Genomic DNA, 27,681 nt, shown 5'->3' with positions numbered 1-27,681 from the left:
TACCATGAATTGATTAACGTGGACCCCGACTTCAACAAGTTGAAAAACTTATTCGGGTGTTACCATTTAGTGGTCAATTCTACGGAATATGTACTGTACTGTGCAATCTACTAATAAAAGTTTCAATCAATCAATCAATCAAACTTGTGTTTTCCACTGTACTGATACTTTAAAGTCCTACCGAAACCCACTACTACCGACCACACAGTCTGATAGTTTATATATCAATGATGAAATATTAACATTGCAACACATGCCAATACGGCCTTTTTAGTTTACTAAATTGCAATTTCAAATTTCCCGCAAAGTGTCCTGTTGAAAACGTCGCCTTGATGACGCGTGCGTTTGACGTTACCAGTTGTAGCGGCCCGATCCAAGCTATAAGTAGTCTGCTTTAATCGCATAATTACACAGTATTTTGGACATCCGTGTTGCTGAATCTTTTGAAATGTGTTTAATTAATAATGGAGAAGTCAAAGTAGAAAGATGGAGGTATGAAGCGGCGTATTGCGGCCGTCTTCAGCCACAAAAACACAGCCGGTGTTTCCTCGTTTAAAATTCCCGAAGGTGAAGCTTTACTATGGAACAGAGCGGTCAAGCGAACATGGTTCGCGACCACATGTCAACCGGCAGGTTTCGGTGAGAAATTTGTGGTAATAAGTCGGCTCTTACCGTAGTTATGAGCGGAGCTTGCGTCCTCCTGCAGCTGCGGAGTATTACCTCCTCCCACCGGAGACACTGGCGGTCACCACACCCGTGGCCACACCCCTCAGACTTTCAGGTACCATATAATCCCACTAAAACACTAGTAACACAATAAGCAGATATGGGATTTTCCAGAATTATCCTAGTAAATGTGTCTAATAACATCTGATTCGCGCTCACTGCAATTGCCTTTTATTTTAATTTTTTCAAGTCCTTCACACTCACTATCCTCATCCACGAATCTTTCATCCTCACTCAAATTAATGGGGAAATTGTCGCTTTCTCGGCTGAATCGCTTTAGCCGCTGGTGGCCATGATTGTAAGCAATGTTCAGATGTGAGGAGCTCCACAACCAGTGACATCACGCGCACATCGGCTGCTACTTCCGGTAAAGGCAAGGCTTTAGTGAAATTATCAAGTATGACACATAGAATGGACCATAAGAAGATCTCCGTTCAGTAGGCCTTTAAAGTTGCACCGCGGTTTTGTGCTGCCCTCTGTTGTTGTCAAACGGCAGTTCCCGGCATTCAAAAAGTGTGTGAAACTGACCTGGGGACACTGGTGAGGTAGTCGAGGACGTTTTGGACCTCGTCCTCCTCCAGCTCGCTGAAAGATGGGAATTCTGGGAAGATGATGATGGGACTGCCATCAGGCCCGCGGCCCCCTGGGGGCAGAGAGTTGAAATCAGTTGCATAAACATTAACCCTTGTATGCTGACTTGGGAGGTTGTTTTAAAAACATTGATATTTAGCAGCTGCACAGAAGAGAACAATAAGAGTCCGATGTGTGTGGCGACTAAAGCAGAATTGCAGAATCAAAAGGAGGCATCCACAAACACAGAAGCGGATTCCTCTTTCATTGGTTGCTCAAATTGCAAAGCAGATCATCAGCGGTGAATTATTCACATGGTGTCACCAGGCAGCAGCTATCGTCACGGCAACCCAACGTACTGTCGAGTGTGTGGTTCTTGTGTGAGTCTGAATGCAAAAGTTTTTCGTAGCCCTTTTTGGGGGGGGGGGGGGGGTGTAGGATAGGTCTTTATTGTCATTGCACAAGTACAACGAAACTTTGTTTTCAGCACAAACCTGTTCAAGATTAGACAAACAAACAGTGTACAGGGTTACAGAACAAGAACGCTGATGGGTTGCCATAAGGCGCCCCGTAAAAGATGGGAAAAAGGTAAATGCTGGGGAAGGAAGAGTAAAAAAATACAATCTAGACTCCTAAGGGGGCCCAGTCTGGAGTGGGGAAAAAAACTCCATAGCAACCGAGGGAAGGTAGATAGATAGATAGATAGTACTTTATTGATACCTTCAAGAGAGTTCCAATAAATAATAATTAAAGATAAAATATAAGATAAAAGATAGGTAGTTCAAGGTCATGTGGGTAGGCCGCAGCTCTCAGGCGCTGACCACCCATTCATCACGGGATTTGCGTCGAGGGCGTTGGGTTGGGGGGTCGGGGGGTGTATGTGTGGCGTATATTTTTTTTGTGGATGTGTGTGTGTGTGTGTGTGTGAGCCCGTAGTGTGTCTGTTCCGCGGCCTTGATTTATTGTGCAGTCGCTAGTCCAAAGTCAACAACAACAGGTGTGTGTCCATGAGAGACAAGAAGGGAGTTTGTTGTGTCTTCGCTGCAGTGTCCTTCGGGAGATTCTCGAAGCCAGGGAAACAATCCAAATTAGAATGATTTGTATGAGAGTGAAAATAAAATTTGCTTTTCACTCTAAATTGTCTATGACTGGTCCTCAAACCTGCGGGGTAGACAGTCCGATATAATCCACAGTTCTTCCCGCATCCTCCAATCCTTTGTGGCAGCTTTGGGGTACTTTGAAGACTGCCAGCAACTTCCAATTTGTCGACAAACCAGAGCAACACTTACTCCAATCAGCAGATGTCCTGTTGTCATAATACCGAATAGGTGGATATCTTCACGTCCTCGACAGAAAAGGGTCGCCAGGCACGCGGCACTCCTTCTTCTCCTAAGAGTCCGTCGTGTGTCACAACAGCAGGTTCCCCCAAACCCAAGATCTTGTCAATTTTGTTGAGGCCAGTTAAATAGTTCCAATGTTTAGATTTGGAGAGCAGTACAAAAAGAGGCAACAAGAAAGTTAAGACAAGACAAAAAAATGAAGCAAGCAGGAGAGATAAGGGAGAGGAAAGGGGAGCGTCCACCCTCGATAAGTGCCAGAGAGAAAAAAATAAATAAAATAAAAAATAAATACAAATATATATCTTCATGCAGGTTACTTAACGCACACGAATCAGTGTATTGCATCGTTGCACCAAAACAAAATCAACTGTACTTGTGAAAACCAACCTGGTAGTGTGGCAAACTGCTTCTGGAGCTCGGTGCCAATTTGTGCCGCACACAGAGGAACATCTTGTGTCTGCAGGATGTCATCTAAGAGGAGAAAAGTACAACGCAATTTAATGTAATTCCCTGATGGTTTCAGCTGAAATTTGTTTGGGATTTCATTACCCAAGTTCCGTTACACTGTGACTATGCTGGGATTTTTTTTAAGTCCAGCCTTCGTGTTCTTCCAATTGCCATTAGTGACATGATTGCTGTGGCCGATACACCAAAATGTAAAACTTAAAGCCGCGGGCCGAGGTTGAACAAATTATTAATAGGGACCCAAACAAGTTTTGCGTTGAATATTGAACAAGCAAGGCTTATATAACTTTATAGTGACATGGAACATCTAGTTTAAAATAATAATAATAACAATTTGAAAATATCAATGGCATATCAAACAAAATTTAAATACAAATCGTTTGCCTCTTTTCTATTTGCAGCCTTCTGAGGTACATATCAAAAATAAACTTTTTCCACAGGCTAATGATAAATTTGAAAATAAAATAACAACAATGAATCAAACATTGAAGCCTTGAAGTAGCAAGAGAGAGTGCATGAATAAAACCTTAATTATTGCTCAGTTTGCTACACTGATTTGCTATAACACTGAATATGGAACAAGCAACGCTTACATAACTTAATCATGCAAAAGCAACCATCAAAAAACAAACGAAAAAACATAATTGGTACATTAAATTAAAAAAAAATAAAAAAGATAAATAATGCCTCTTTTCCATTTGCAGCCCTCTGAGGTAAATATCAACATTAACGTTTTCACAGGCTAATGAATTTGAAAATAAAATAACAATGAGGTAGGCGGGGTTGGGCGGGGGGCGGGGTGTGTATATTGTAGCGTCCCAGAAGAGTTAGTGCTGCAAGGGGTTCTGGGTATTTGTTCTGTATGTTGTGTTCGGTGCGGATGTGTCTGTCATTTTTGTTTGGTGGGGGTTCAGTGTGGCGCATATTTGTAACAGTGTTACAAAGTTGTTTATACTGCCACCCTCAGTGTGACCTGTATAGCTGTTGACCAAGTATGCATTGCATTCAATTAAGTGTGTGTAAAAGCTGCATATATTACGTGGCTGTGCCGGCACGCAGTTTGTATGGAGGAAAAGCGGACGTGACGACAGGTTGTAGAGGACGCTAAAGGCAGTGCCTTTAAGGCACGCCCCCAATATTGTTGTCCAAGTGGAAATCGGGAGAAATTTGGGAGAATGGTTGCCCCAGGAGATTTTTGGGAGGGGCACGGAACTTTAGGAGTCTCCCAGGAAGTATTAGCGGTGAATGCGGTGTTACAGCGGCACTGCCGCTGTATAATACCGGCGGGCCAGCTCTAATGTTAATTTGATATTGCCTCAAGGGCCAAATTAAATTACACGGCGGGCCAAATTTGGCCTGCGGGCCAGAGTTTGACACCCATGGTTTAAACCGTCCCATGTGTGATGCCTGAGTGTTTTCATGAATATTTGTACATGCTAATGTAATTATGCTAGCATTGTTAGCATTGGCTAACAAGCTAACAATAACAAGTGTGTGTTAGTATTACCTTATAATGGCATTCATTTTGTATTATTTCAGTTTCACAAATTCCTCATTAAACTCGCCAAAACGTCAACGTGGAGTTAGTCTGTTTAGTTGATTGGAGAGCTAAGTTCTGCGATGACTTCGGTTTTGTTTTATCAGCCGTTTTACTGCTGTGTTACAGACACCATTTGGAAACTATTCAGGTATGTAAATAAACATTTACATAATCTTACTGTGTAAATAACTAATTTTGCAATGTATATATCTGTGGCTTATAGTCCAGTGGGGCTAATACTTCTTCAAAAATGTTGTGGGTGCGACTTATGTAAATTAATTTAATGATGATGATGAAATAAGCCTACATTTTTTGCGCAAGAATGTTCCAATAAAGCACACATGAGAGCGGTGCACCTATTGGTGAAGTAGTTTGTGCAGCCAGTGATGGGGTGACGATAAGGAAAGCAACAAGGTGGAAAGAGAGTCAATGGCCCAAAGAAGACGAGAGAGGTTTTGTGATCATTTAAAAAAAAAAAAAAAAAAGACAGACATTGTGATGAAATACATGCACTGTCAAATGGAACTGGCATTTCACAATTTCACTACAGTAATGATGCTGCACATAATCAGAGAGCAGATTTTATACCTAAGCGCAGCAAACAAGCAGAGATGAGTTAAAAGTCCATTTTGGGAGAAAACACCATCTCGTATGTTTGACTTGGTTTTATACCAAAAAGTTATATTTTGGGTTCATCTGACCACATGACATTCTCCCAATCCTCTGCTGTAACATCCATGTATCCATTTTGGTATAAACTCAACTCGTCGTGTTTGGAGGAAGAAGAATACTGAGTTGCATCCCAAGAACACCACACCTACTGTGAAGCATGGGGGTGGAAACATCATGCTTTGGGGCTGTTTTTCTGCAAAGGGGACAGGACGATTGATCCGTGTTAAGGAAGGAATGAATGGGGCCATGTATCGTGAGATTTTGAGCCAAAACTTCCTTCCATCAGTGGGAGCTTTGAATGGTTGACCAAATACTTATTTTCCACCATAATTTACAAATAAATTCTTTAAAATTCCTACAATGTGAATTCCTGGAATGTTTTTTCACATTCTGTCTCTCACAGTTGAAGTGTACCTATGATGAAAATTACAGATCTCTGTCATCATTTTAAGTGGGAGAACTTGCACAATCGGTGGCTGACTAAATACTTTTTTGCCCCACTGTCTGTGGGTGATTGGGAGTGTTTGCAAATGTGAAGGCGAGAGTAAGCAGTGTTGCAGGCACACATAATTGTACAGTAGTTGGATTCCGGTTTGGTTACTGACATTTCATGTTGAATAACTTTGCGGTCGCTATGACGCCACGACTGGGAAGGCTGAATTTGCTTGCCTGATTGCACCCTTTGTGGGGAACTGTTAGAGTGCTTATTTAGTGCACCAGTTACTAGAGTGGTTGGGATTTGGGTTTGAGTTGGGCGACTGTTACATCGTTTGGTTGCTGGCAACACCGGCTCTGGTTCAGACCGAAAAGAGATGAAGACGGCGGGAGATGAAGCCAAAGAAGTGCGGTTCAAATTTCAGACTTTGGAGCATAACGTTTTACAGGCGAGGAGTATGCCAGTTGCTGACTTATCTGTTGAGCTTTGGATGCGTATCAACTTGAAGAACATGAAAAAGCTGTTGTAGTGGATTTGCTTTAAAATGGAATAGCATGTGCAAAATGTGCACAAATAGTGTAAATGAAAACAAATATTTACAGCAGATGGCGCTGTATCACAGTAATGTAGAAAAAAACTAAGCATTTACATTCTGTGATGAGATAAAGTCTGTAATCGCATTACTGATAAGCAGTGCAATGTTAAGTCACAACACAGTATTTGCTTGTTTCTGTGTCAGTATGTTAGTCCTCATTTAATGATGTGATATTAGAGTCATTTCACGAGGCGGGTGATCCATGTCTGATACGAATAACCTTGTTGGTTCTTGCCGTGATTCCACTGTGAGGTGGAATAGAATACAATACAAAATTACTTTATTGATGCCTGGGGGAAATTCAGCATACAATGTATGTTAAAAGCCTACTGAAATGAGATTTTCTTATTTAAACGGGGATAGCAGGTCCATTCTATGTGTCATACTTGATTATTTCGCGATATTGCCATATTTTTGCTGAAAGGATTTAATGAGAACATCGACGAAAAAGTTAGCAACAAGTAGCAGACAATGTGCGTGTGACGTCAGGGGTTGTAGGACTCCTCACATCCTCACATTGTTTACAATAATAAGTCTGCTCTTACAGGAGTTCAGCGGAGCTTCTGTCCTGCTGCTGCTTTGTGACTTATTACAGAGACTCTGGCGTCAACACACCCGTGGCCACACCCCTCTGACTTTAAAGTACTATTTAACTCACTATAAATGTGTCTAAAAACATCTGAATTGCTCTCACTGCCCTCGCCTTTTTTTTCCTTCTGTGTCTTCACTCTGAATTTCCTCATCCACAAATCTTTTATCCTCGCTCAAGTTAATGGGGAAATTGTTGCTTTCTCGGTCCGAATAGCTCTAACTGCTGCTGGCTATGATTGTAAACAATGTGAGGATGTGAGGAGCCCTGCAACCCCTGACGTCACACGCACATCGTCTGCTACTTCCGGTAAAGGCAAGGCTTTTTTATTAGTGACCAAAAGTTGTGAACTTTATCGTCAATGTTTTCTACGAAATCCTTTCAGCAAAAATATGGCAATATCACGAAATTATCAAGGAGGACACATAGAATGGACCTGCTATCCCCGTTTAAATAAGAAAATCTTATTTCAGTAGGCCTTTAAGTAACCAACCCTGTGATTGGTTGGCTCAATGGAAAGGTGCCAAAAAGTATATAAACTGTAACATACAATGGAACTTGCCTAAATTGGTCCCGCTTATGTTGCCAACCCGTTTATGTCGAACAACTCATCTAGCCTTGGTCCACAAAGTTATAAAAAAAGTGCTCATTTAATTCGATATCCATCCATCCATTTTCTACCGCTTATTCCCTTTGGGGTCGCGGGGGGCTCTGGTGCCTATCTCAGCTACAATCGGGCAGAAGGCGGGGTACAACCTGGACATGTCGCCACCTCATCGCAGGGTCAACACAGATATATCAACATAAATAATTTGAGGCCCAATTTGCTTATTTTTCAAATGAAAACTTGTTTTTGATATATTCTAGAGCATGGTTGTCAAACTCTGGCCCGCGGGCCATATTTGGCCCGCCATGTACTTTCATTTGGCCCTTGAGGCAATATCAAATTAACAGAGCTGGCCCGTCGCTTTAGCGCCACATTCACCGCTAATACTCATACTCGTCAACCCTCCCGATTTTCCCGGAAGACTCCCGAAGTTCAGTGCCCCACCCGAACTTCTCCCGATTTCCACCCGGAAAACAATGTTGGGGGTGGGCCCTAAAAACACTGCCTTTGGCGTTCTCTACAACCTGTCGCCACGTCCGCTTTTACTCCATACAAACAGCGTGCTGGCCCAGTCACATAATATATGCGGCTTATACACACTAACAAGTGAATGCAATCCATACTTGGTCAACAGCCATACAGGTCACACTGAGGGTGGCCGTATAAACAACTTTAACATTGTTACAAATATGCGCCACACTGTGAACCCACACCAAACAAGAATGACAAACAATTTGGGAGAACATCCACACCGTAACACAACAGAACAAATACCCAGAACCACTTGTGGCACTAACTCTTCCGGGACGCTACAATATACACCCCCGTTACCACCAAACCCTGCCGCCGAAAAGAGGCATCCAATTTTTATTTTATTTTTATTTGATATGCCATTGATATTTTTTAATTATTATTATTTGAAACTTGATTTTGCATGTCACTATAAAGTTATATAAGCCTTGCTTGTTCAATATTCAATGCAAAACTTGTTTGGGTCCCTATTAAAAGGTTAATTTGTTCAACCTTGGCCCACGGCTTTGTTCGGTTTTAAAACTTTGGCCCACTCTGTATTTGAGTTCGACACCCCTGTTCTAGAGTGTTGTTCCTCATTATCTGTAAGCAACAATATGGAACTACAATTTAAAAAAACAAAAACACGCACCAAACGACTTCCTGTTCAGCGCAAGAAATAAAAGGCACGTCAGAATTGAACTGGACATTCACTTGATTTTTATATTGCTAGCCATGTTACATTTTGTGGTAACGAAAGTGTTCCAATTAATCACTAAACTATTTAATTTTGTTCTGTCGATCTGAAAATTGCTTGAAAAACGAGTAACAGGGCGTATGATTTTTAAACAATTTCGGACCTTTTTCCGACTTTTCCTCAATTTGTCCCCCACTTTTGATGAATCACTCCTGGGTATCTTTTGGTCATCCCCGGGGGTCCCGGGGCTCGTGCAGCTCGCTGCGGGGCTTGTGGAACTTCATCCTGGGTAGGTTTTTTAAACAATTTCGGACCTTTTTCCGACTTTTCCTCAATTTTCCCCACGGTGGAAGAATATAGTTTGTGCCACTTGTGCAGCAAAGCATAACATCCATAATTAACTTTGTACGTGTCATTCTGCCTTCCATACATAAGGCATGGCTCTATTGGTGGCAAAGCACCAAAGAAAAAGAAAGCTATCAACATGGAAATTAAAATGATTATCATAAAAAGGTCAGAGAGAGGTGAACCTGTCACCAATATTGGTGCCACCTGGGCGCATACTTGCCAACTTTGAGACCTCCGAATTCGGGAGATGGGTGGGGTAGGGTAGCGAGGAGTGTATATATTTTCAAGTATTTCTTTTATCTGTCTATCTATCTAGCTATCATGAATGAGTATATCCGTTCAGCCACCGTGTTCAATGGAAAAGTCTGATCTACAAAATTTGCAGGCATCCTGCCCTTTTCCCCTTCAAGCTGTCCTGGATGAACTGAAATAATTTTTTCCCAATCATTTTGGAACTTGCAAGCGTACTTCTTCTTCTTACTCGTCGTCGCCATGTCTCTTTTTCGTTCTTCTGCTTCGTCTCTGTTATGTTTTTGGACATTACTACTTGCCGTAGTTTTTGAAGCAATGCATAATGGGAATCCGGATGTTGTGAATCAGTGTATTAACGTGCAGGCTGAGAAATAGCTCTGTGCTTGCCTACTTTATGGGTTATAGATAAACCTATGGATAACGGAGACATATATAATAGTCTCCTTTTCAGGTGAGAGAGGACGTTAAAGGCAGTGCCTTTAAAGGCACGCCCCCAATAATGTTGTCCGGGTGGAAATCGGGAGAAATTCAGGAGAATGGTTGCCCCGGGAGATTTTCAGGAGGGGCACTGAAATTCGGGAGTCTTCCGGGAAAATCGGGAGGGTTGACAAGTATGCACACAGTACTCAGTACCCAGTGTTGAGAGACCCAAGTGTTCTTTTTGTCATGACGTGGACCAAAGTGCCGTTTGTTTTCTCGTGGTGCAAAACGACTGGACCGGACATGGCGTGAAGGTAATTACATCTTTTAATTTTAACTTGAAAAGTACAACCAAAACAAAGGGTATCAACAAAAGGCACTCTCAGAGGAGGTACAAAACTTGGCTATGAAACAAAACTATTACTACAACGTAAACTATGGACATAAAACAAAACTTGCAAACTATGGCATGAATAACAAAACTTACGGGGAACGGGAAAAGAGCATGGATGATCAGCATGGAGCAAGGGTGACTGCCTGGCAAATACAGGCTTAAATAGGTGCAGTGATGACAGGTGCGTGAGTCCTAACAAATCAGGTGCCTGAGTCGTGGAAACTGATGGGTTGGCATGGTGACAAAACAAATAAGGGTGCCCAATGAATCAAAAACAAAACAGAACGTGACCACAAAACTTGACACTTTTAGGCATTAGGTTCTGACATACCCTGAAATAAACGTGCAATGCATTGTAAGAAATAACTTGTTCGTAATCCAAGGACTACCTGTACACCTTCCAGCAAGAGACATTTCAGAGAGGCCAAAGCCACTTGGAAACTCTTCTTCACTCTTAGTCTGGCTCTAACGAGCAGGCAAACGCCACTGCCACCTATAGCATCACAGCTCTAAACCTCACAAATCATTTCATATTCATATGAAAACAGAAAAATCACAAATTATACACAAATGGTAGAAAACGATGTCAACAACCTGCCATGGGTTTGAAAATCCTCTCTGGCAAAGTCACAAGGACAAAGTTAGCAATGGTTAATTTTGGTTAAGATTTCGGCTAATTTCCACATCTTCAGTGATCTTCAAACCTTCGGGTCCCAAAGCAAAGTTGTGACTGGGAGAGCCTTTGAGCCATTGTCAATCACATCTGTGAATGAAAACTGAGAAGATCGGATACGGTTTCCAGTGTGTCGGCACGTGGACAAAAGTTGGAACTGAGGCGTGGTGCGAGGGCAGCTTTACATGCAGATTGTTGACGAGAAACATTAGCGTAGCGTAACCAAACACATTTTGGGGAGGAGTTGAGGGAACTCAAGCCTTTTTTTTTGACGTATTAAAAACAACATCACATTAAAGGCCTACTGAAACCCACTACACAGTCTGATAGTTTATATATCAATGATGAAATATTGACATTGCAACACATGTCAATACGGCCTTTTTAGTTTACTAAATGGCAATTTTAAATTCCCCGCGGAGTTTCTTGTTGAAAACACCGCGGAATGATGACGCATGCGCGTGATGTCACGGACTGTCAGGAAATATTAGCGCAGCACCACTTGCGGCTAAAAGTCGTCTCCTTTCATCGCGCAATTACACAGTATTCTGGACATCTGTGTTGCTGAATCTTATTGCAATTGTTCAATTAATAATGGAGAAGTCAAAGTAGAAAGATGGAGTTGGGAAGCTTTAGCCTTTAGCCACACAAACACACGGTGATTCCTTGTTTAAAATTCCCGGAGGCGAAGCTTTACTATGGATCAGAGCGGTCAAGTGAACATGGTTCCCGACAACTTGTCAATCGGCAGGTTTCGGTGAGAAAATTGTGGTAAAAAGTCGCCTCTTACCGTAGATCTGTGGAGTTTGCGCCGTCCTTGTATCTGCCGTGACTTCCCTCAGACACAGGCCTCAAGACACCCGTGGACACACCCCTCCGACTATCAGGTACTATTTAACTGACTAAAACACTAGCAACACAATAAAAAGATAAGGGATTTCCCAGTATTATCCTAGTAAATGTGTCTAAAAACATCTGAATCGCCTTTTTTTTTTTCGTTTTTTTTTTCTAGTTCTTTGCTATTAATATCATCATCCACAAATCTTTCATCTTCGCTCAAATTAATGGGGAAATTGTCGTTTTCTTGGTCCGAATAGCTCTTGCTGTTGGAGGCTCCCATTATAAACAATGTGAGGAGCCCTCACACCGGTGACGTCATCGTCTGCTACTTCCGGTAAAGGCAAGGCTTTTTTATCAGCACCAAAAGTTGCGAACTTTATCGTGGATGCCATCCATCCATCCATCATCTTCCGCTTATCCGAGGTCGGGTCGCGGAGGCAACAGCCTAAGCAGGGAAACCCAGACTTCCCTCTCCCCAGCCACTTCGTCTAGCTCTTCCCGGGGGATCCCGAGGCGTTCCCAGGCCAGCCGGGAGACATAGTCTTCCCAACATGTCCTGGGTCTTCCCCGTGGCCTCCTACCGGTTGGACGTGCCCTAAACACCTCCCTCGGGAGGCGTTCGGGTGGCATCCTGACCAGATGCCCAAACCACCTCATCTGGCTCCTCTCGATGTGGAGGAGCAGCGGCTTTACTTTGAGTTCCTCCCGGATGGCAGAGCTTCTCACCCTATCTCTAAGGGAGAGCCCCGCCACACGGCGGAGGAAACTCATTTCGGCCGCTTGTACCCGTTATCTTGTCCTTTCGGTCATGACCCAAAGCTCATGACCATAGGTGAGGATGGGAACGTACATCAACCGGTAAATTGAGAGCTTTGCCTTCCGGCTCAGCTCCTTCTTCACCACAACGGATTGGTACAACGTCTGCATTACTGAAGATGCCGCACCGATCCGCCTGTCGATCTCACGATCCACTCTTCCCCCACTCGTGAAAAAGACTCCTAGGTACTTGAACTCCTCCACTTGGGGCAGGGTCTCCTCCCCAACCCGGAGATGGCACTCCACCCTTTTCCTTTTCCGTGTGAGAACCAGAATTGTGGATGTTCTCTACTAAATCCTTTCAGCAAAAATATGGCAATATCGCGAAATGATCAAGTATGACACATAGAATGGACCTGCTATCCCCTTTTAAATAAGAAAATTTAATTTCAGTAGGCCTTTAAGACATTGGTCGGACCAATAAATAGTAACTTCCAGACAGGATTGAATCAGTGGGTGAAAACGATGTAATACATACCCCACACCTACATGTGGCACTGTTTCCGACATAAAATGTTTCTATGTGGACAGGGCCTGAAATGTAGCCCTCAAAACAATAATGAACAGTAAGCATTTTTGCGTATCAAGACCACACTGCAATAACTGAAATCTAAGTAAGAGTGAATATCTCAAATAAGGGTGATATTTGCTTATTTTCTGTCTGATAAGATAATTCTTCCCACTAAACAGATTTTATGTTAGTGTTTTACTTGTTTTAAGGGTTTTGGTCCGAAATGATCTCAGTAAGATATTACAGCTTGTTGCTGAGATAAAATGACCTATATTGAGTAAAACATGCTGGAAACTAGAATATCAAGTGATGCAAAGCTGTGTCATCAACACTCACAAGTATAAAACTACTTTTTTAAAGTAATCATTTCTTTCTTCAAGCATGAAAAAAAAATCATGATGCCGAGCGCGTATCATTATGTCAAGATAATGGCACTAGCATTTACTTAATTTAGGAATATTTTTCAACATATTGATCAAAAAGGTCTAATTTATTTTTTCTACCAAGAAAAGTGCACTTGTTATTAGTGAGAATGTACTTATTTTCAATTATTTTTGGGTTCATTGAGGTTAGTTAATTTTACTTGTTTTGGAAAGTCTTGACAAGCCCAATTTTCTTGTTCTATTGGCAGATATTTTTGCTTAGTTCAAGTAAAATACCCCTCATTTTTGTATTTTTTTTCCCTTGTTTTTGAACACTGACTGTTTGCAGTGTAGTTATTTTGTAGGTTCCTGAAGAAAATAAAATTAAATAAAAAAGAGTTTAGCATTTACAAGAGTACCTAAACTTAAGAGTGTTCTGAGATAATCACTGTCCTTTCGGCTAAATTTTGTGCTAATTGTTGCTGACATAGCAAATGCCACAGAGAAGGAAGAGAGTGAGTGTAATCTATAAATTGAATAGAAAAAAACATCCAACCATCCATCTTCTTCCGCTAATCCGAGGTCGGGTCGCGGGGGCTGCAGCCTAAGCAGGGAAGCCCAAACTTTCCTCTCCCCAGCCACTTTGTCCAACTCTTCCCGGGGGATCCTGAGGTGTTCCCAGGCCAGCCGGGAGACATAGTCTTCCCAACGTGTCCTGGGTCTTCCCTGTGGCCTCCTACCGGTTGGACGTGCCCTAAAGGCGTTCGGGTGGCATCCTGACCAGATGCCCAAACCACCTCATCTGACTCCTCTCGATGTGGAGGAGCAGCGGCTTTACTTTGAGCTCCCCCCGGATGACAGAGCTTCTCACCCTAAGGGGGAAAGCTCATTTCGGCCGCTTGTACCCGTGATCTTGTCCTTTCGGTCATAACCCAGAGCTCATGACCATAGGTGAGGATGGGAACGTAGATCGACCTGTAAATTGAGAGCTTTGCCTTCCGGCTCAGCTCCTTCTTCACCACAACGGATCGATACGGCGTCCGCATCACTGAAGACGCCGCACCGATCCGCCTGTCGATCTCACGATCCACCCTTCCTTCACTCGTGAACAAGACTCCTAGGTACTTGAATTCCTCCACTTGGGGCAGAGTCTCCTCCCCAACCCGGAGATGGCACTCCACCCTTTTACGGGCGAGAACCATGTATTTTTTTTTTCTATGGACTCGTACTCGAGTCCATAGAAAAAAACCCAACGTGACCCGGCATGTCGCCAAGTTGGCGAAGCAAATCAAGCGTAGCACCGCTAGTCTGCACCATACTGAAACTGAATGAGCCCAATGCCAGCTAAGAATGTTAGAAAAAATATCTGAACGGCAGACATTTATCCAAGAAAATATGGAAAAGCTGCTGATTGTGTGTTTGACGGTGAAGTGGCAGGAAGGAGATACTGTCCACTCTCCAAGGTAATTGCTGTACATTATTGCATCACTTAAAAAATGACAGTAATTCATACAACATTCTAGGGCTGGGCGATATTGCCTTTTTTTTTTTTTAATATCGCGATTTTTTTAGGCCATATCGCGATATACGATATATATTACGATATTTTGCCTTGGCCTTGAATGAACACTTGATGCATATAATCACAGCAGTATTATGATTCTATGTGTCTACATTAAAACATTCTTCATACTGCATTCATATATGCTACTTTTAAACTTTCATGAAATCCCAACTAAGTAAATTGACCAAAAGTGTATTTATTAAAGTTATTAAGCAATGGAACAAACATTCAAGTCATTTCCAAAACATAAATTGTAAGATTGTCAGAGACATTTTAAGTGTCGAATAAAAATGAGCTGCATAAAAGGAAATCCAATAGTATTCATCCATCACTATGTGGTATGTTACTAAGGTTGTGAAATTCTCTTCATTCTCTAGCGAGTGACTTTACAAATGATGCTACATATTAGCAGTAATGCTACTTTTTATAGCAACGTTTTTTCCCCACACTTGACAAATTATGGTTGTTTGTCCGACATATTCCCACTTGAAGCCAAACCACCGCCAGACGATGGACTCCCTGCTGTTTTTATTGGGAATTAAGTCTTCCTTCGTTTGTTACCAGATCCCCACCTTCTTTCTCTCGTACGGCTACGTTAGCAGCTAACGTAGCCCAGTCTGCTACCTCTCTGCTCTGCGAGGGCGGACACGTATGTGACGTGTGACACAACGTATGTAAGAATGTGCGCCTGCTTGTCTGTGAGAAAGAAAGACAGGAAAGAGTGAAGAAGAGCATGTAGTGTAATGCCCGCAGCCAAAAGCAACAGCGTGAGAACGTATACTCGAATATTACGATGGTCTTTTTCTATATCGCACAGAGACAAACCCGTGATATATCATATATATATCGATATATCGCCCAGCCCTAGTATCAACTACCAAGTTTGATTTTGTCATTTGGTTGTCTCGCGGTTGATTCTTGAGTGGGAAAGGAAAGTAAAAATGAGTGCTGCATGGAGCGAAGAAATTGTCGATGGGGATTTTTTTTGAAAAGGGACCGCATTTAGACCAATGTGGTCTGTAAATTATGCAAGGCGCAAATTCCACCAAGACCGTTAATGTCACCACCTTAGCCGCACTCACCCTTTAGAGCGGTGGTTCTCAACCTTTTTTCAGTGATGTACCCCATGTGAACATTTTTATCAATTCAAGTACCCCATAATCAGAGCAAAGCATTTTTGGTTGAAAAAAAAGAGATACCGAAGTAAAATACAGCACTATGTCATTAGTTTCTGATTTATTAAATAGTATAACAGTGCAAAATATTGCTCATTTGTAGTGGTCTTTCTTGAACTATTTGGGAAAAAAAGATATAAAAATAACTAAAAACTTGTTGAAAAATAAACAAGTTATTCAATTATAAATAAAAATTTCTACACATAGAAGTAATCATCAACTTAAAGTGCCCTCTTTGGGGATTGTAATAGAGATCCATCTGGTTCCATTTCTTCACAAAAAAATAAATCTTTAACATCAATATTTATGGAACATGTCCACAAAAAATCTAGCTGTCAACACTGAATATTGCATTTTTTCCCCGCAGTTTATGAACTTACATTCATATTTTGTTGAAGTATTATTCAATAAATATATTTATAAAGGATTTTTGAATTGTTGCTATTTTTTAAATATTTTGAAAAAATCTCACGTACCCCTTGGCATACCTTCAAGTACCCCCAGGGGTACATGTACCCCTATTTGAGAACCACTGCTTTAGAGCACAGCTTGGCACTAAACATGAAGAAAATAGTTAGTCAAGTTTCTCTGTTGACATTTTCACACTTTTGCACTCTTTTGTTACACTTTATTAAACATTTCTTACATATTCTTTATTTTCGCACCTTAATTTGAAAAAGTTATGGTTAAGTGTTCAATGCGATTTCAGAATTGTATTTACATTGTTTCTTTTCCATCCTTGTGTTGACATTTCCTTTGATAGCTACGGGAATTACAATCAGAGGAAGGCTACATTTGAAATAAAGTTTATATTTAATATATTTTTCAGCTGCTCCTTATTTTCGATATAAAAAAAAAAATCATGGTAACACTTTGGTATGGGAAACATATTCTAAGTAAGAAATACTTAATTTAGAGTTATTTGCACACTAGGGGAACATATTGTAAGTAACAAAGACTTAAAGGATAGGGTCATTGTAGTTTTGTTATGTAAGAACAGACCATATTCATTAAGTCATGGGTGTCAAATTCTGGCCCGTGGGCCAAATTTAGCCCGCCGTGTAATTTCATTTGGCCCTTGAGGCAAAATCAAATTAACATTAGAGCTGGCCCGCCGCTTTAACGCCACTTTCACCGCTAATGCTCATACTCGTCAACCCTCCCGATTTTCCCGGGAGACTCCCGAAGTTCCGTGCCCCACCCGAATTTCTCCCGATTTCCCCCCGGACAACAATGTTGGGGGTGGGCCCTAAAAACACTGCCTTTGGCGTTCTCTACAATCTGTCGCCACGTCCGCTTTTACTCCATACAAACAGCGTGCAGGCCCAGTCACATAATATATGCAACTTATACACACAAACAAGTGAATGCAAAGCATACTTGGTCAACAGCCATACAGGTCACACTGAAGGTGGCCGTAAAAACAACTTTAACACTGTTACAAATATGCGCGTCACTGTGAACCCACACCAAACAAGAATGACAAACAATTTGGGAGAACATCCACACCATAACACAACAGAACAAATACCCAGAACCACTTGCGTCACTAACTCTTCCGGGACACTACATAATACACCCCCGTTACCACCAAACCCTGCCACCGAAAAGAGGCATTCAATTTTTATTTTATTTTTATTTGATATGCCATTGATATCTTTTAATTATTATTATTTGAAACTTGATTTTGCATGTCACTATAAAATTAATAAGCCTTGCTTGTTCAATATTCAATGCAAAACTTGCTTGGGTCCCGATTAAAAGGTTAATTTGTTCAACCTTGGCCCACGGCTTTGTTCGGTTTTAAAACTTTGGCCCACTCTGTATTTGAGTTCGACACCCCTGCATTAAATGGTATTAAAGGGAGAATCAAATACAACAACTTTCTTACTTAGTACTAATAAGAAATAGTTCTAAGGTTATTGAGGGAAGAATCTTAGTTAATGGCTTACTGGTTGTATAAAAAGGGCATGCAGAATAAGGCATTAATAATACTAGTACTTAGTAATGACTAAGAGCCAATATGTTACTAATTTGCATGTAAATAAGCAACTAAATGGTGAATATGTTCCCCATACTAAAGTGGTACCGATATCATTAATTAGCTATATAGACCGATCTAAAACACTTTCATTATTATACAGTTTTCAGCCATTTTTGTTTCTTAAGAGGTACAATAGCATGTCACTATGGTGGTACCCAAGAAACTATTGCTGTTTAATACTATTGAATAGAGATGTCCGATAATGGCTTTTTTTGCCGATATCCAATATTCCGACATTGGCCAACTCTTAATTACCGATTCTGATATCAACCGATACCGATATATACAGTCATGAAATGAACACATTATTATGCCTAATTCTGTTGTGATGCCCCGCTGGATGCATTAAACCAGGGGTGTCCAAAGTGCGGCCTGGGGGCCATTTTCCGCCCGCAGCTAATTGTTTTAGCATTCTGGAAATGCTATTGCAAAAATAAAATAAAAAATACTAAAAAAATTAGAATGAGGTGAAATCTAACGGGAAAAAGTTGCAATGTTGACACAAAGCTGCCATGCAGGCTGTTTTTCTTTTGTTTTTTTTTATTTTGCTCTTATTGCCAATCCTAAAAAAAAAAAATATATATATATTATTATTATTTTTTTATAATGAATTATTGGCTCCAATTACTTCAAATATTTCACTTTATAATGTTTTATGTGGCAAATATGTGCATATACTGTGTGGTGGCCTTATAAATACAGTGTTTTCTTTGACAAAAGAGCATAAAACCGACAAAATAATAGTTCAAACGTAAAATTGACAGATTAATGTGAAGTTGATCACGTAACTTAAGTGTTGAAAGTAAAACAAATAATAAAAATGGATCCCAAAGATATTTAGTGGGATTTTATTTCTTTTTTCAGTGATTACTCAGAAATAATAATACATTTGAATCAATGGTGTTGTGCATTATTGATTTTTTTAGGGCTCCTATTACTTCAGATCAAACATTGCTTTCTGAATGTTTTGGGCAATGGGGGAAATACTGCATATTCCAGTTTTACTATAAAAAACAAAGTTGACTTTGACTGAAAAGGTATAAAACCTTTATTTTTTAAAATTTATATCAACCTGAATTTGATATAGAGATTTACTGTAAGCGTTACATGAAAAATGAAAATAACAATTTGACTTATTTTTAACATGTTAATGACGGAGACCCTCTATGGTCCCTAGGAGTCCTAAAGGAAAAAAAAAAAAAGAAGAATCAATATATTTTATTATGGTTTGAAAATGAATAATATCAAAACGGCCCCCGCATGTTTTAATTTTTCTGTGTGGCCTTCAGTGGAAAACGTTTGGACACCCCTGCATTAAACAATGTAACATAGTTTTCCAAAATAAATCAACTCAAGTTATGGAAAAAAATGCCAACATGGCACTACCATATTTATTAATTGAAGTCACAAAATGCATTATTTTTGTTTAACATGCCTCAAAACAGCAGCTTGGAATTTGGGACTTGCTCTCCCTAAGAGAGCATGAGGAGGTTGAAGTGTCTGGGGTTGGGTTGGAGGGTTGGGTGTATGGGGTAGCAGGGGTGTATATTGTAGCGTCCCGGAAGGGTTAGAGCTGCAAGGAGTTCTGGATATTTGTTCTGTTGTGTTTATGTTGTGTTACGGTGTGGATGTTCTTCTGAAATGTAAATGGTAAATGGGTTGTACTTGTATAGCGCTTTTCTACCCCTTTTTAAGGAGCCCAAAGCGCTTTGACAGTATTTCCACATTCGCCCATTCACACACACATTCACACACTGACGGCGGGAGCTGCCATGCAAGGCGCTCACCAGGACCCATCAGGAGTAAGGGTGAAGTGTCTTGCCCAAGGACACAACGGACGCGACTAGGATGGTAGGGATTGAACCAGTGACCCTCAGATTACTGGCACAGCCACTCTACGAACTTCGCCACGCCGTCCCCTTCGTCATTCTTGTTTGGTGTGGGTTCACAGTGTGGCGCATATTTGCAACAGTGTTAAAGTTGTTTATACAGCCACCCTCAGTGTGACCTGTATGGCTGTTGACCAAGTATGCCTTGCATTCGCTTGTGTGTGTGATAACACGTAGATATTATGTGACTCGGCCAGCAAGCAAAGGCAACGCCTTTAAGGTTCAATGGCGCTCTATATTTCTCCCTACGTCCGTGTACACAGCGGCGTTTTAAAAAGTCATAATTTTACTTTTTAAAACAGATACCGCTAATTTTGAAACAGATACCGATAATTTTTGATATTACATTTTAAAGCATTTATCGGCCGATAATATCGGTAGCCCGATATTATCGGACATCTCCACTATTGACCTATACTGATTGGAATACCTTGGAGTTTGATAATAATCAATTCAAATGAGTATTCTAGTGTATATTATAGGACCTAAAAAGGACCCAAATAGAGTCCTGTGGTACACCTATTTTTGACCAGCTCCAACCAACAACCTTCCAGTCCCGAGGCCAAACCCTCAAACACAGAGCTACTGCCGGCTCCAATTCGGTTTTGGTAATAAATTATAGACGTGCAGAAGCCACCAATGAGCACAAAGAGGAAAGGTAGGAAAACGTATGGAAGCTAAAAGATGGCAAGACGGAGACGTGGCACGGCCGCAGGTCCACTTGGCAGATTTCAAACAGACCACGAGCATTCCAGCAAAGCTAAGCAGCCTCTAATTTGACCAAAAACAACACTCTGCTATAATTAGCTACTACTACAGCAGAAAGGGTGACAGCTGGGAAAGGAGGGACTTTGGACCAAATAGCCATTTAGTACTTTGTGTGAGTGTGTGTTGTCAACATGCTGGCTGTGTGTAGCTGCAGTTCAATGTTTCTGACACAAGCGAGAGACTCTCTACATGCACAGCATGGGTGGAGGTGCACATGAACCTGTGGCCAGCCTTTATGTATACTTACGTAGCAGGTTAAAAGGGAATTGCATTTTTATGGAATTATGCATTCTAACTCGTAAATAAACCTAAATAAAAGCCCGTCTGTGATGGCGTCAATGCGAGGTTCTCTATTCCTTCCATAAATCCCTCTAAAAAACATCCAAAAAGTGCCAACAACACCCGGTTTACATTTCGTGACTTGAATATTGACCAAGTGTTAGCGATATTTAGAGATGTCCGATAATATCGGACTGCCGATGTTATTGGCCGATAAATGCTTTGAAATGTAATATCGGAAATTATCTGTATCGGTTTCAAAAAGTAAAATGTATGACTTTTTATAATGCCGCTGTACAGAGTGGTTAACGGATGTAAGGAGAAGTACAGAGCGCCAATAATCCTTAAAGTCACTGTCTTTGCGTGCCGGCCCAATCACATATTACCTACGGCTTTTGACACACACAAGTGAATACAATGCATACTTGGTCAACAGCCATACAGGTCACACTGAGGGTGGCCGTATAAACAACTTTAACACTGTTACAAATATGAGCCACACTGTGAACCCACACCAAACAAGAATGACAAACATTTCGGGAGAACATCCGCACCGTAACACAAGAGAACAAATACCCAGAATCCCTTGCAGCACTAACTCTTCCGGGACGCTACAATATACACCCCCGCTACCAACACGACGAGTTGAGTTTATACCAAAAAGTTCTATTTTGGTTTCATCTGACCACACGACATTCTCCCAATCCTCTGCTGTATCATCCATGTATCCATTTTGGTATAAACTCAACTCTTCGTGTTTGGAGGAAGAAGAATACTGAGTTGCATCCCAAGAACACCATACCTACTGTGAAGCATGGGAGTGGAAACATCATGCTTTGGGGCTGTTTTTCTGCTAAGGGGACAGGACGATTGATCCGTGTTAAGGAAAGAATGAATGGGGCCATGTATCGTGAGATTTTGAGCCAAAACCTCCTTCCATCAGTGAGAGCTTTGAATGGTTGACCAAATACTTATTTTCCACCATAATTTACAAATAAATTCTTTGAAATTCCTACAATTTGAATTCCTGGATATTTTTTTTCCACATTCTGTTTCTAACAGTTGAAGTGTACCTATGATGAAAATTACAGACCTCTGTCATCATTTTAAGTTGGAGAACTTGCACAATCGGTGGCTGACTAAATACTTTTTTTGCCCCACTGTATATTGATGCATGCTTGGTTACGGTTTAAATTCATATCCAACAATTGTTACAATGACTTTTTATCGTCTACTGAGTTTCATTTTTTAATGTCTGCTGGTGGTGCGCCTCCGGATTTTTTCAAAAGGAAAAAAATGCGCTTCGGCTCAAAAAAAGGTTGAAAAACACTGCACTATAGCATGGATACAATGTGCCTTGCACAGAAGCACATCAGACATTCAGGCGTCTTGCTTTTTTCCCACTGCTACTGAACTCTGCAACTGCCTGCTTTGTGTCCCATCCAATGGCTGCTGCGCGTGAACCCTCCGCGCACACACACACACACGCGCACACACACACACACACACACACACACACACACACACACACTGGAAGTGGGGCACACACAAACAGTGATTACGGGGGGCCGAGAAAAGAATGCCCCCGCCTTATTCACACCCTTCCCCCTACCCGCAGATCTCTTCCTCATTTCATTCATGCTTTTTCACAGTCTTAACAGGAACAAATAACACATATCCCAACATGCATGCCACACATGAATTTAAATATCAATTTGTTTTTAACAGTTTTTTTTTCGCCGCTTCCCTGGCAGCATTTAACTCAATATGTTAACAATGACATATTTGGATGTCTTGTGTGGAAAAAAAACAGCTGAGAAAGTGACAACATGGGGGAGGAGGAAGCAAACCAAGAGCATGAAGGCACTCATGCTCTAAAAGTGGGATTCATTCACAAATGCATACAATTGTGAAATGTTGGCCCGCTACTCGGGAAAGAATCTGGGTGTTACCGTCGACCCAACTCTCTCGTTGGAGTCACACATTAAAAGCGTTACTAAAACGGCCTTTCATCTCTGTAATATCGCTAAAATTCGCTCCATTTTGTCCACTAACGACGCTGAGATCATTATCAATGCGTTTGTTACGCCTCGTCTCGATTACTGTAACGTATTATTTTCGGGTCTCCCCATGTCTAGTATTAAACGATTACAGTTGGTAAGAAATGCGGCTGCTAGACTTTTGACAAGAACCAGAAAGTTGATCATATTACGCCTATACTGTATGTACCTTTATATACATATATAAATATATATATATATATCTATATATATACCTATAATGGCTCACCTGCACTGGCTTCCTGTGCACTTAAGATGTAACTTTAAGGTTTTACTACTTATGTAAAAATACTACACGGTCTAACTCCAGCCTATCTTGCCGATTTTGTATTGTACCATATGTCCCGGCAAGAAATCTGCGTTCAAAGAAGAAGGTGATTAACGTGATTCACGTCGCGACACAGTCAGTTCTCTGCGTCAGTACGTTCGCGAACGTGATTCACGTTGCAACACAGTCAGTTCTCTGTGTCAGCACGTTCGTGAACGTAATTCACGCCAGTTCCACTCATACCGGCATGGTCGCGGCGGAGCTCAACTGAACTGAGAAAGGAACGAATCAGTTCATGAAGTGATTCGGTTCAGTACGTTTACTCAAAAGATTCGTTCGTTCGAACGAATCGTTCGCGAACGACATAACACTAATATGTTATAGTTATTTGAATGACTCTTACCATAATATGTTACGTTAACATACCAGGCACCTTCTCAGTTGGTTATTTATGCGCCATATAACGTACACTTACTCAGCCTGTTGTTCACTATTCTTTATTTTAAATTGCCTTTCAAATGTCTATTCTTGGTGTTGGATTTTATCAAATAAATTTCCCCCAAAATGCGACTTATACTCCAGTGCGACATATATATGTGTTTTTCCTTCTTTGTTATGTATTTTCAGCCGGTGCGACGTATACTCCGGAGCAATTTATAATCTGAAAAATACGGTACATCTTTAGTTGGAACACTTTTTCCCAATATCAGCGTCCACTCAAGAACCATTTGCTGTGTCTGGTAATAACATACTTGCCAACGTTGAGACCTCCGATTTCTGGAGGTGGGGGGGGGGGGGGCGTGGTTGGGGGCATGGTTAAGAGGGGAGGATTTGATTGATTAAAACTTTTATTAGTAGACTGCACAGTTCAGTACATATTCCGTACAATTGACCCCCTAAATGGTAACACCCCAATACATTTTTCAACTTGTTTAAGTCGGGGTCCACGTTAATCAATTCATGGTACAAATATATACTATCAGCATAATACAGTCATCACACAAGTTAATCATCATAGTTTATATGAAATAGAGTGATCTATATTGTCTGTTGCCATCTCCTGGGGAATGTTGGCTATAGCGTTATGGGGTTGCTTTTTTTATTGGCCAACGATTTACGTGCGCAGGCAAGTGAGTGAGTCTGTTCTGAAGCCAACAGTAAAGAGATTTAACTTCATCACCTCGCCTGGTTATTGACTCCGACCCAATATATTACAATATACATTGAATTATTTACATTATTTACAATCCAGGGGGTGGGATGAGGAGCTTTGGTTGATATCAGTACTTCAGTCATCAACAGAGAAATAGACATTGAAACAGTGTAGGTCTTACTTAGTAGGATATGTACAGCCAGCAGAGAACATAGTGAGTTCAGATAGCATAAGAACAAGTATATACATTAGAAGTACATTTGATTATTTACATTAGGTTATTTACAATCCAGGAAATAGATCGGGAATTAGTAAAGGGTTGAAGTTGCCTGGAGGTGTTCAATCAATCAATCAATCAATGTTTACTTATGTAGCCCTAAATCACAAATGTCTCAAAGGACTGTACAAACCACTACGACTACGACATCCTCGGAAGAACCCACATAAGGGCAAGGAAAACTCACACCCAGTGGGCAAGGAGAATTCACACCCAGTGGGACGCCAGTGACAATGATGACTATGAGAACCTTGGAGAGGACCTCAAATGTGGGCAACCCCCCCCCCCTCCCCCACCCCCTCTAGGGGACCCAAAGCAATGGATGTCGAGCGGGTCCAACATGATACTGTGAAATTTCAATCCATAGTGGCTCCAACACAGCCGCGAGAGTTCAGTTCAAAGCGGATCCAAGACAGCAGCGAGAGTCCCGTCCACAGGAAACCATCTAAGCGGAGTCGGATCAGCCTCGTAGAGATGTCCCCAACCGATATACAGGCAAGCGGTCAATCCTGGGTCCCGACGAGCAGTCCATCCTGGGTCCCGACTCTGGACAGCCAGTACTTCATCCATGGTCATCAGACCGGACCCCTTCTCAAGGGAGGGGGGGACAGATGAGGAAAAGAAAAGAAGCGGCAGATCAACTGGTCTAAAAAGGAGGTCTATTTAAAGGCTAGAGTATCCAAATTAGTTTTAAGGCTGCTGTGGTGCCTGTACAGTAGATGGCAGTATTGTCCTGGTTAAGAGTGTCACAACAGTGGCTGCTGTTGTTGTGTGTTGTTGCCGCACTGGGAGGACGTTAATGAAACTGCCTAACAATAAACCCACACAAGAAACCAAGAACTCCCCCTCGATCATTCTACAGTTATAACGTTGTTGGGCAGACACGGAAAAGCAGATGTGAAAACAGGTTGTCCTCACTCAGGCATGGAGCTGAAGGGGGCGTGGCCTCCAGCTCCGCCCAAATTTCGGGAGAAAATTTGTCCTGGGAGGTTTTCGGGAGAGGTGCTGAATTTCGGGAGTCTACCGGAAAATACGGGAGAGTTGGCAAGTATGGGTAATAAAGACCTAGCTGATACATTTAATTACAGCGGCAAACCACAGAAACATCCGCAGACACACACACACTCAGTCCTTTGTTCTACTGTCATTTTCCTGGCAGCTTTTTTTTTTTTTTTTTACTAAACACACACTCCCACGCCAATTCAAACAAAGCAGTCGGTAGCTAATGGCTGCAAGTGAAGGTCTAAGTTCAAAGTCCCAGGAAGTTGGAGTTCAACGACCACACTTTACGCGAGCACGGCACACAAATCCTGACCGAGGGCTACGCATTTTTAAGCAACAGCGGTCGTGCGGTGATTAATCATGCACGCACACACACGCGGCAGGGGTGCACTCACCAAATACCAACAGAGGAAATGGACAGTAGCACATATTACAACACACAGCTGTGTGTGTTTGTACTGTATGTTCACTCCTGTAAGGGAAGCCAAGCTCTATTATCTGGCCTTACGGTGAGGCTTTACAAAAACTCCATCTGTCACTGACACACACACACACACACACACACACACATTTCTGAAGCTCAACAACAACTGGGTCACACAGGACGACAGTGGTCTGGAATGTGTGTGTATTTTGTCGTTTTGTGGTTCAGTTGTTGCACGTGTGAAAAGTGCTGCTTGCCAAAGAATAACTGGCCCATTCTTCTCTGGTGGCCTCTAATTAAGACACAACATACAAGTACAAGGCATGTGTGTACATTATGACTTGTTATCTTCCTTCGACCGAGCCGAGTGGAAAAAAAGCAGTCTGTCTTTAGCTCCCAGCCTCAGTAGAAGCATTTAAGTCTCACCTTAAAACTCATTTGTATACTCTAGCCTTTAAATAGACTCCCTTTTTAGACCAGTTGATCTGCCGTTTCTTTTCTTTTTCTCCTATGTCCCACTCTCCCTTGTGGAGGGGGTCCGGTCCGATCCGGTGGCCATGTACTGCTTGCCTGTGTATCGGCTGGGGACATCTCTGCGCTGCTGATCTGCCTCCGCTTGGGATGGTTTCCTGCTGGCTCCGCTGTGAACGGGACTCTCGCTGCTGTGTTGGATCCGCTTTGGACTGGACTCTCGCGACTGTGTTGGATCCATTATGGATTGAACTTTCACAGTATCATGTTAGACCCGCTCGACATCCATTGCTTACCTCCTCTCCAAGGTTGTCATAGTCATCATTGTCACCGATGTCCCACTGGGTGTGAGTTTTCCTTGCCCTTATGTGGGCCTACCGAGGATGTCGTAGTGGTTTGTGCAGCCCTTTGAGACACTAGTGATTTAGGGCTATATAAGTAAACATTGATTGATTGATTGATTTATTCTAAAGCAGTGGTTCTTAACCTTGTTGGAGGTACCGAACCCCACCAGTTTCAAATGCGCATTCACCGAACCCTTCTTTAGTGAAAAATATACTTATTTTTTCAAATTTAAGACAAAGTTATATGTTTTTGGTAACACTTTAGCATGGGGAACGTATTCTAAGTAACAAAGACTTGATTTTGTCATTATGTTTAGTTTTTTTTGTTAGTTTTTGGACTCTTTTAGTTCCTGTTTGCACTCCCTTTTTTGTTCGGTTACCATGCCGACTTATGATTTTCACCTGCCTCGTTTCTAATCCAGACCCTTATTTAAAGGGGAACAGCACTAAAAATCAGTTCCCAGTGGCTTGTTTTATTTTTTGAAGTTTTTTTCAAAATTTTACACCTCCCGGAATATCCCTAAAAAAAGCTTTAAAGTTCTTGATTTTCGCTATTTGCGATGCGACTATCCATTTCCCTGTGACGTCATACAGTGTTGC

General features: G+C 41.6%; 1 protein-coding gene across 10 annotated transcripts in view; it reads right to left on the bottom strand.

Annotated features, from left to right (window-relative positions):
- mcf2la (mcf.2 cell line derived transforming sequence-like a) overlaps positions 1-27,681 on the bottom strand; it is a 207,371-nt gene that overhangs the window by 95,220 nt on the left and 84,470 nt on the right. For all 10 annotated transcript variants that reach the window (XM_061889826.1, XM_061889831.1, XM_061889823.1 and 7 more), the window contains 2 exons: positions 3,024-3,107; positions 1,255-1,369 (listed from right to left, as the gene is read on the bottom strand). In XM_061889826.1, the coding sequence (XP_061745810.1) occupies positions 1,255-1,369; positions 3,024-3,107 (199 nt within the window). The remainder of the gene's footprint in view (positions 1-1,254; positions 1,370-3,023; positions 3,108-27,681) is intronic.

Source organism: Nerophis ophidion, linkage group LG27 (genome assembly GCF_033978795.1).
Source record: "Nerophis ophidion isolate RoL-2023_Sa linkage group LG27, RoL_Noph_v1.0, whole genome shotgun sequence".
In the NCBI taxonomy this organism is placed as follows: domain Eukaryota; kingdom Metazoa; phylum Chordata; class Actinopteri; order Syngnathiformes; family Syngnathidae; genus Nerophis; species Nerophis ophidion.
The sequence above is the reverse complement of the archived record's forward strand: the minus strand, read 5'-3'. Positions and strand labels throughout refer to the sequence as shown.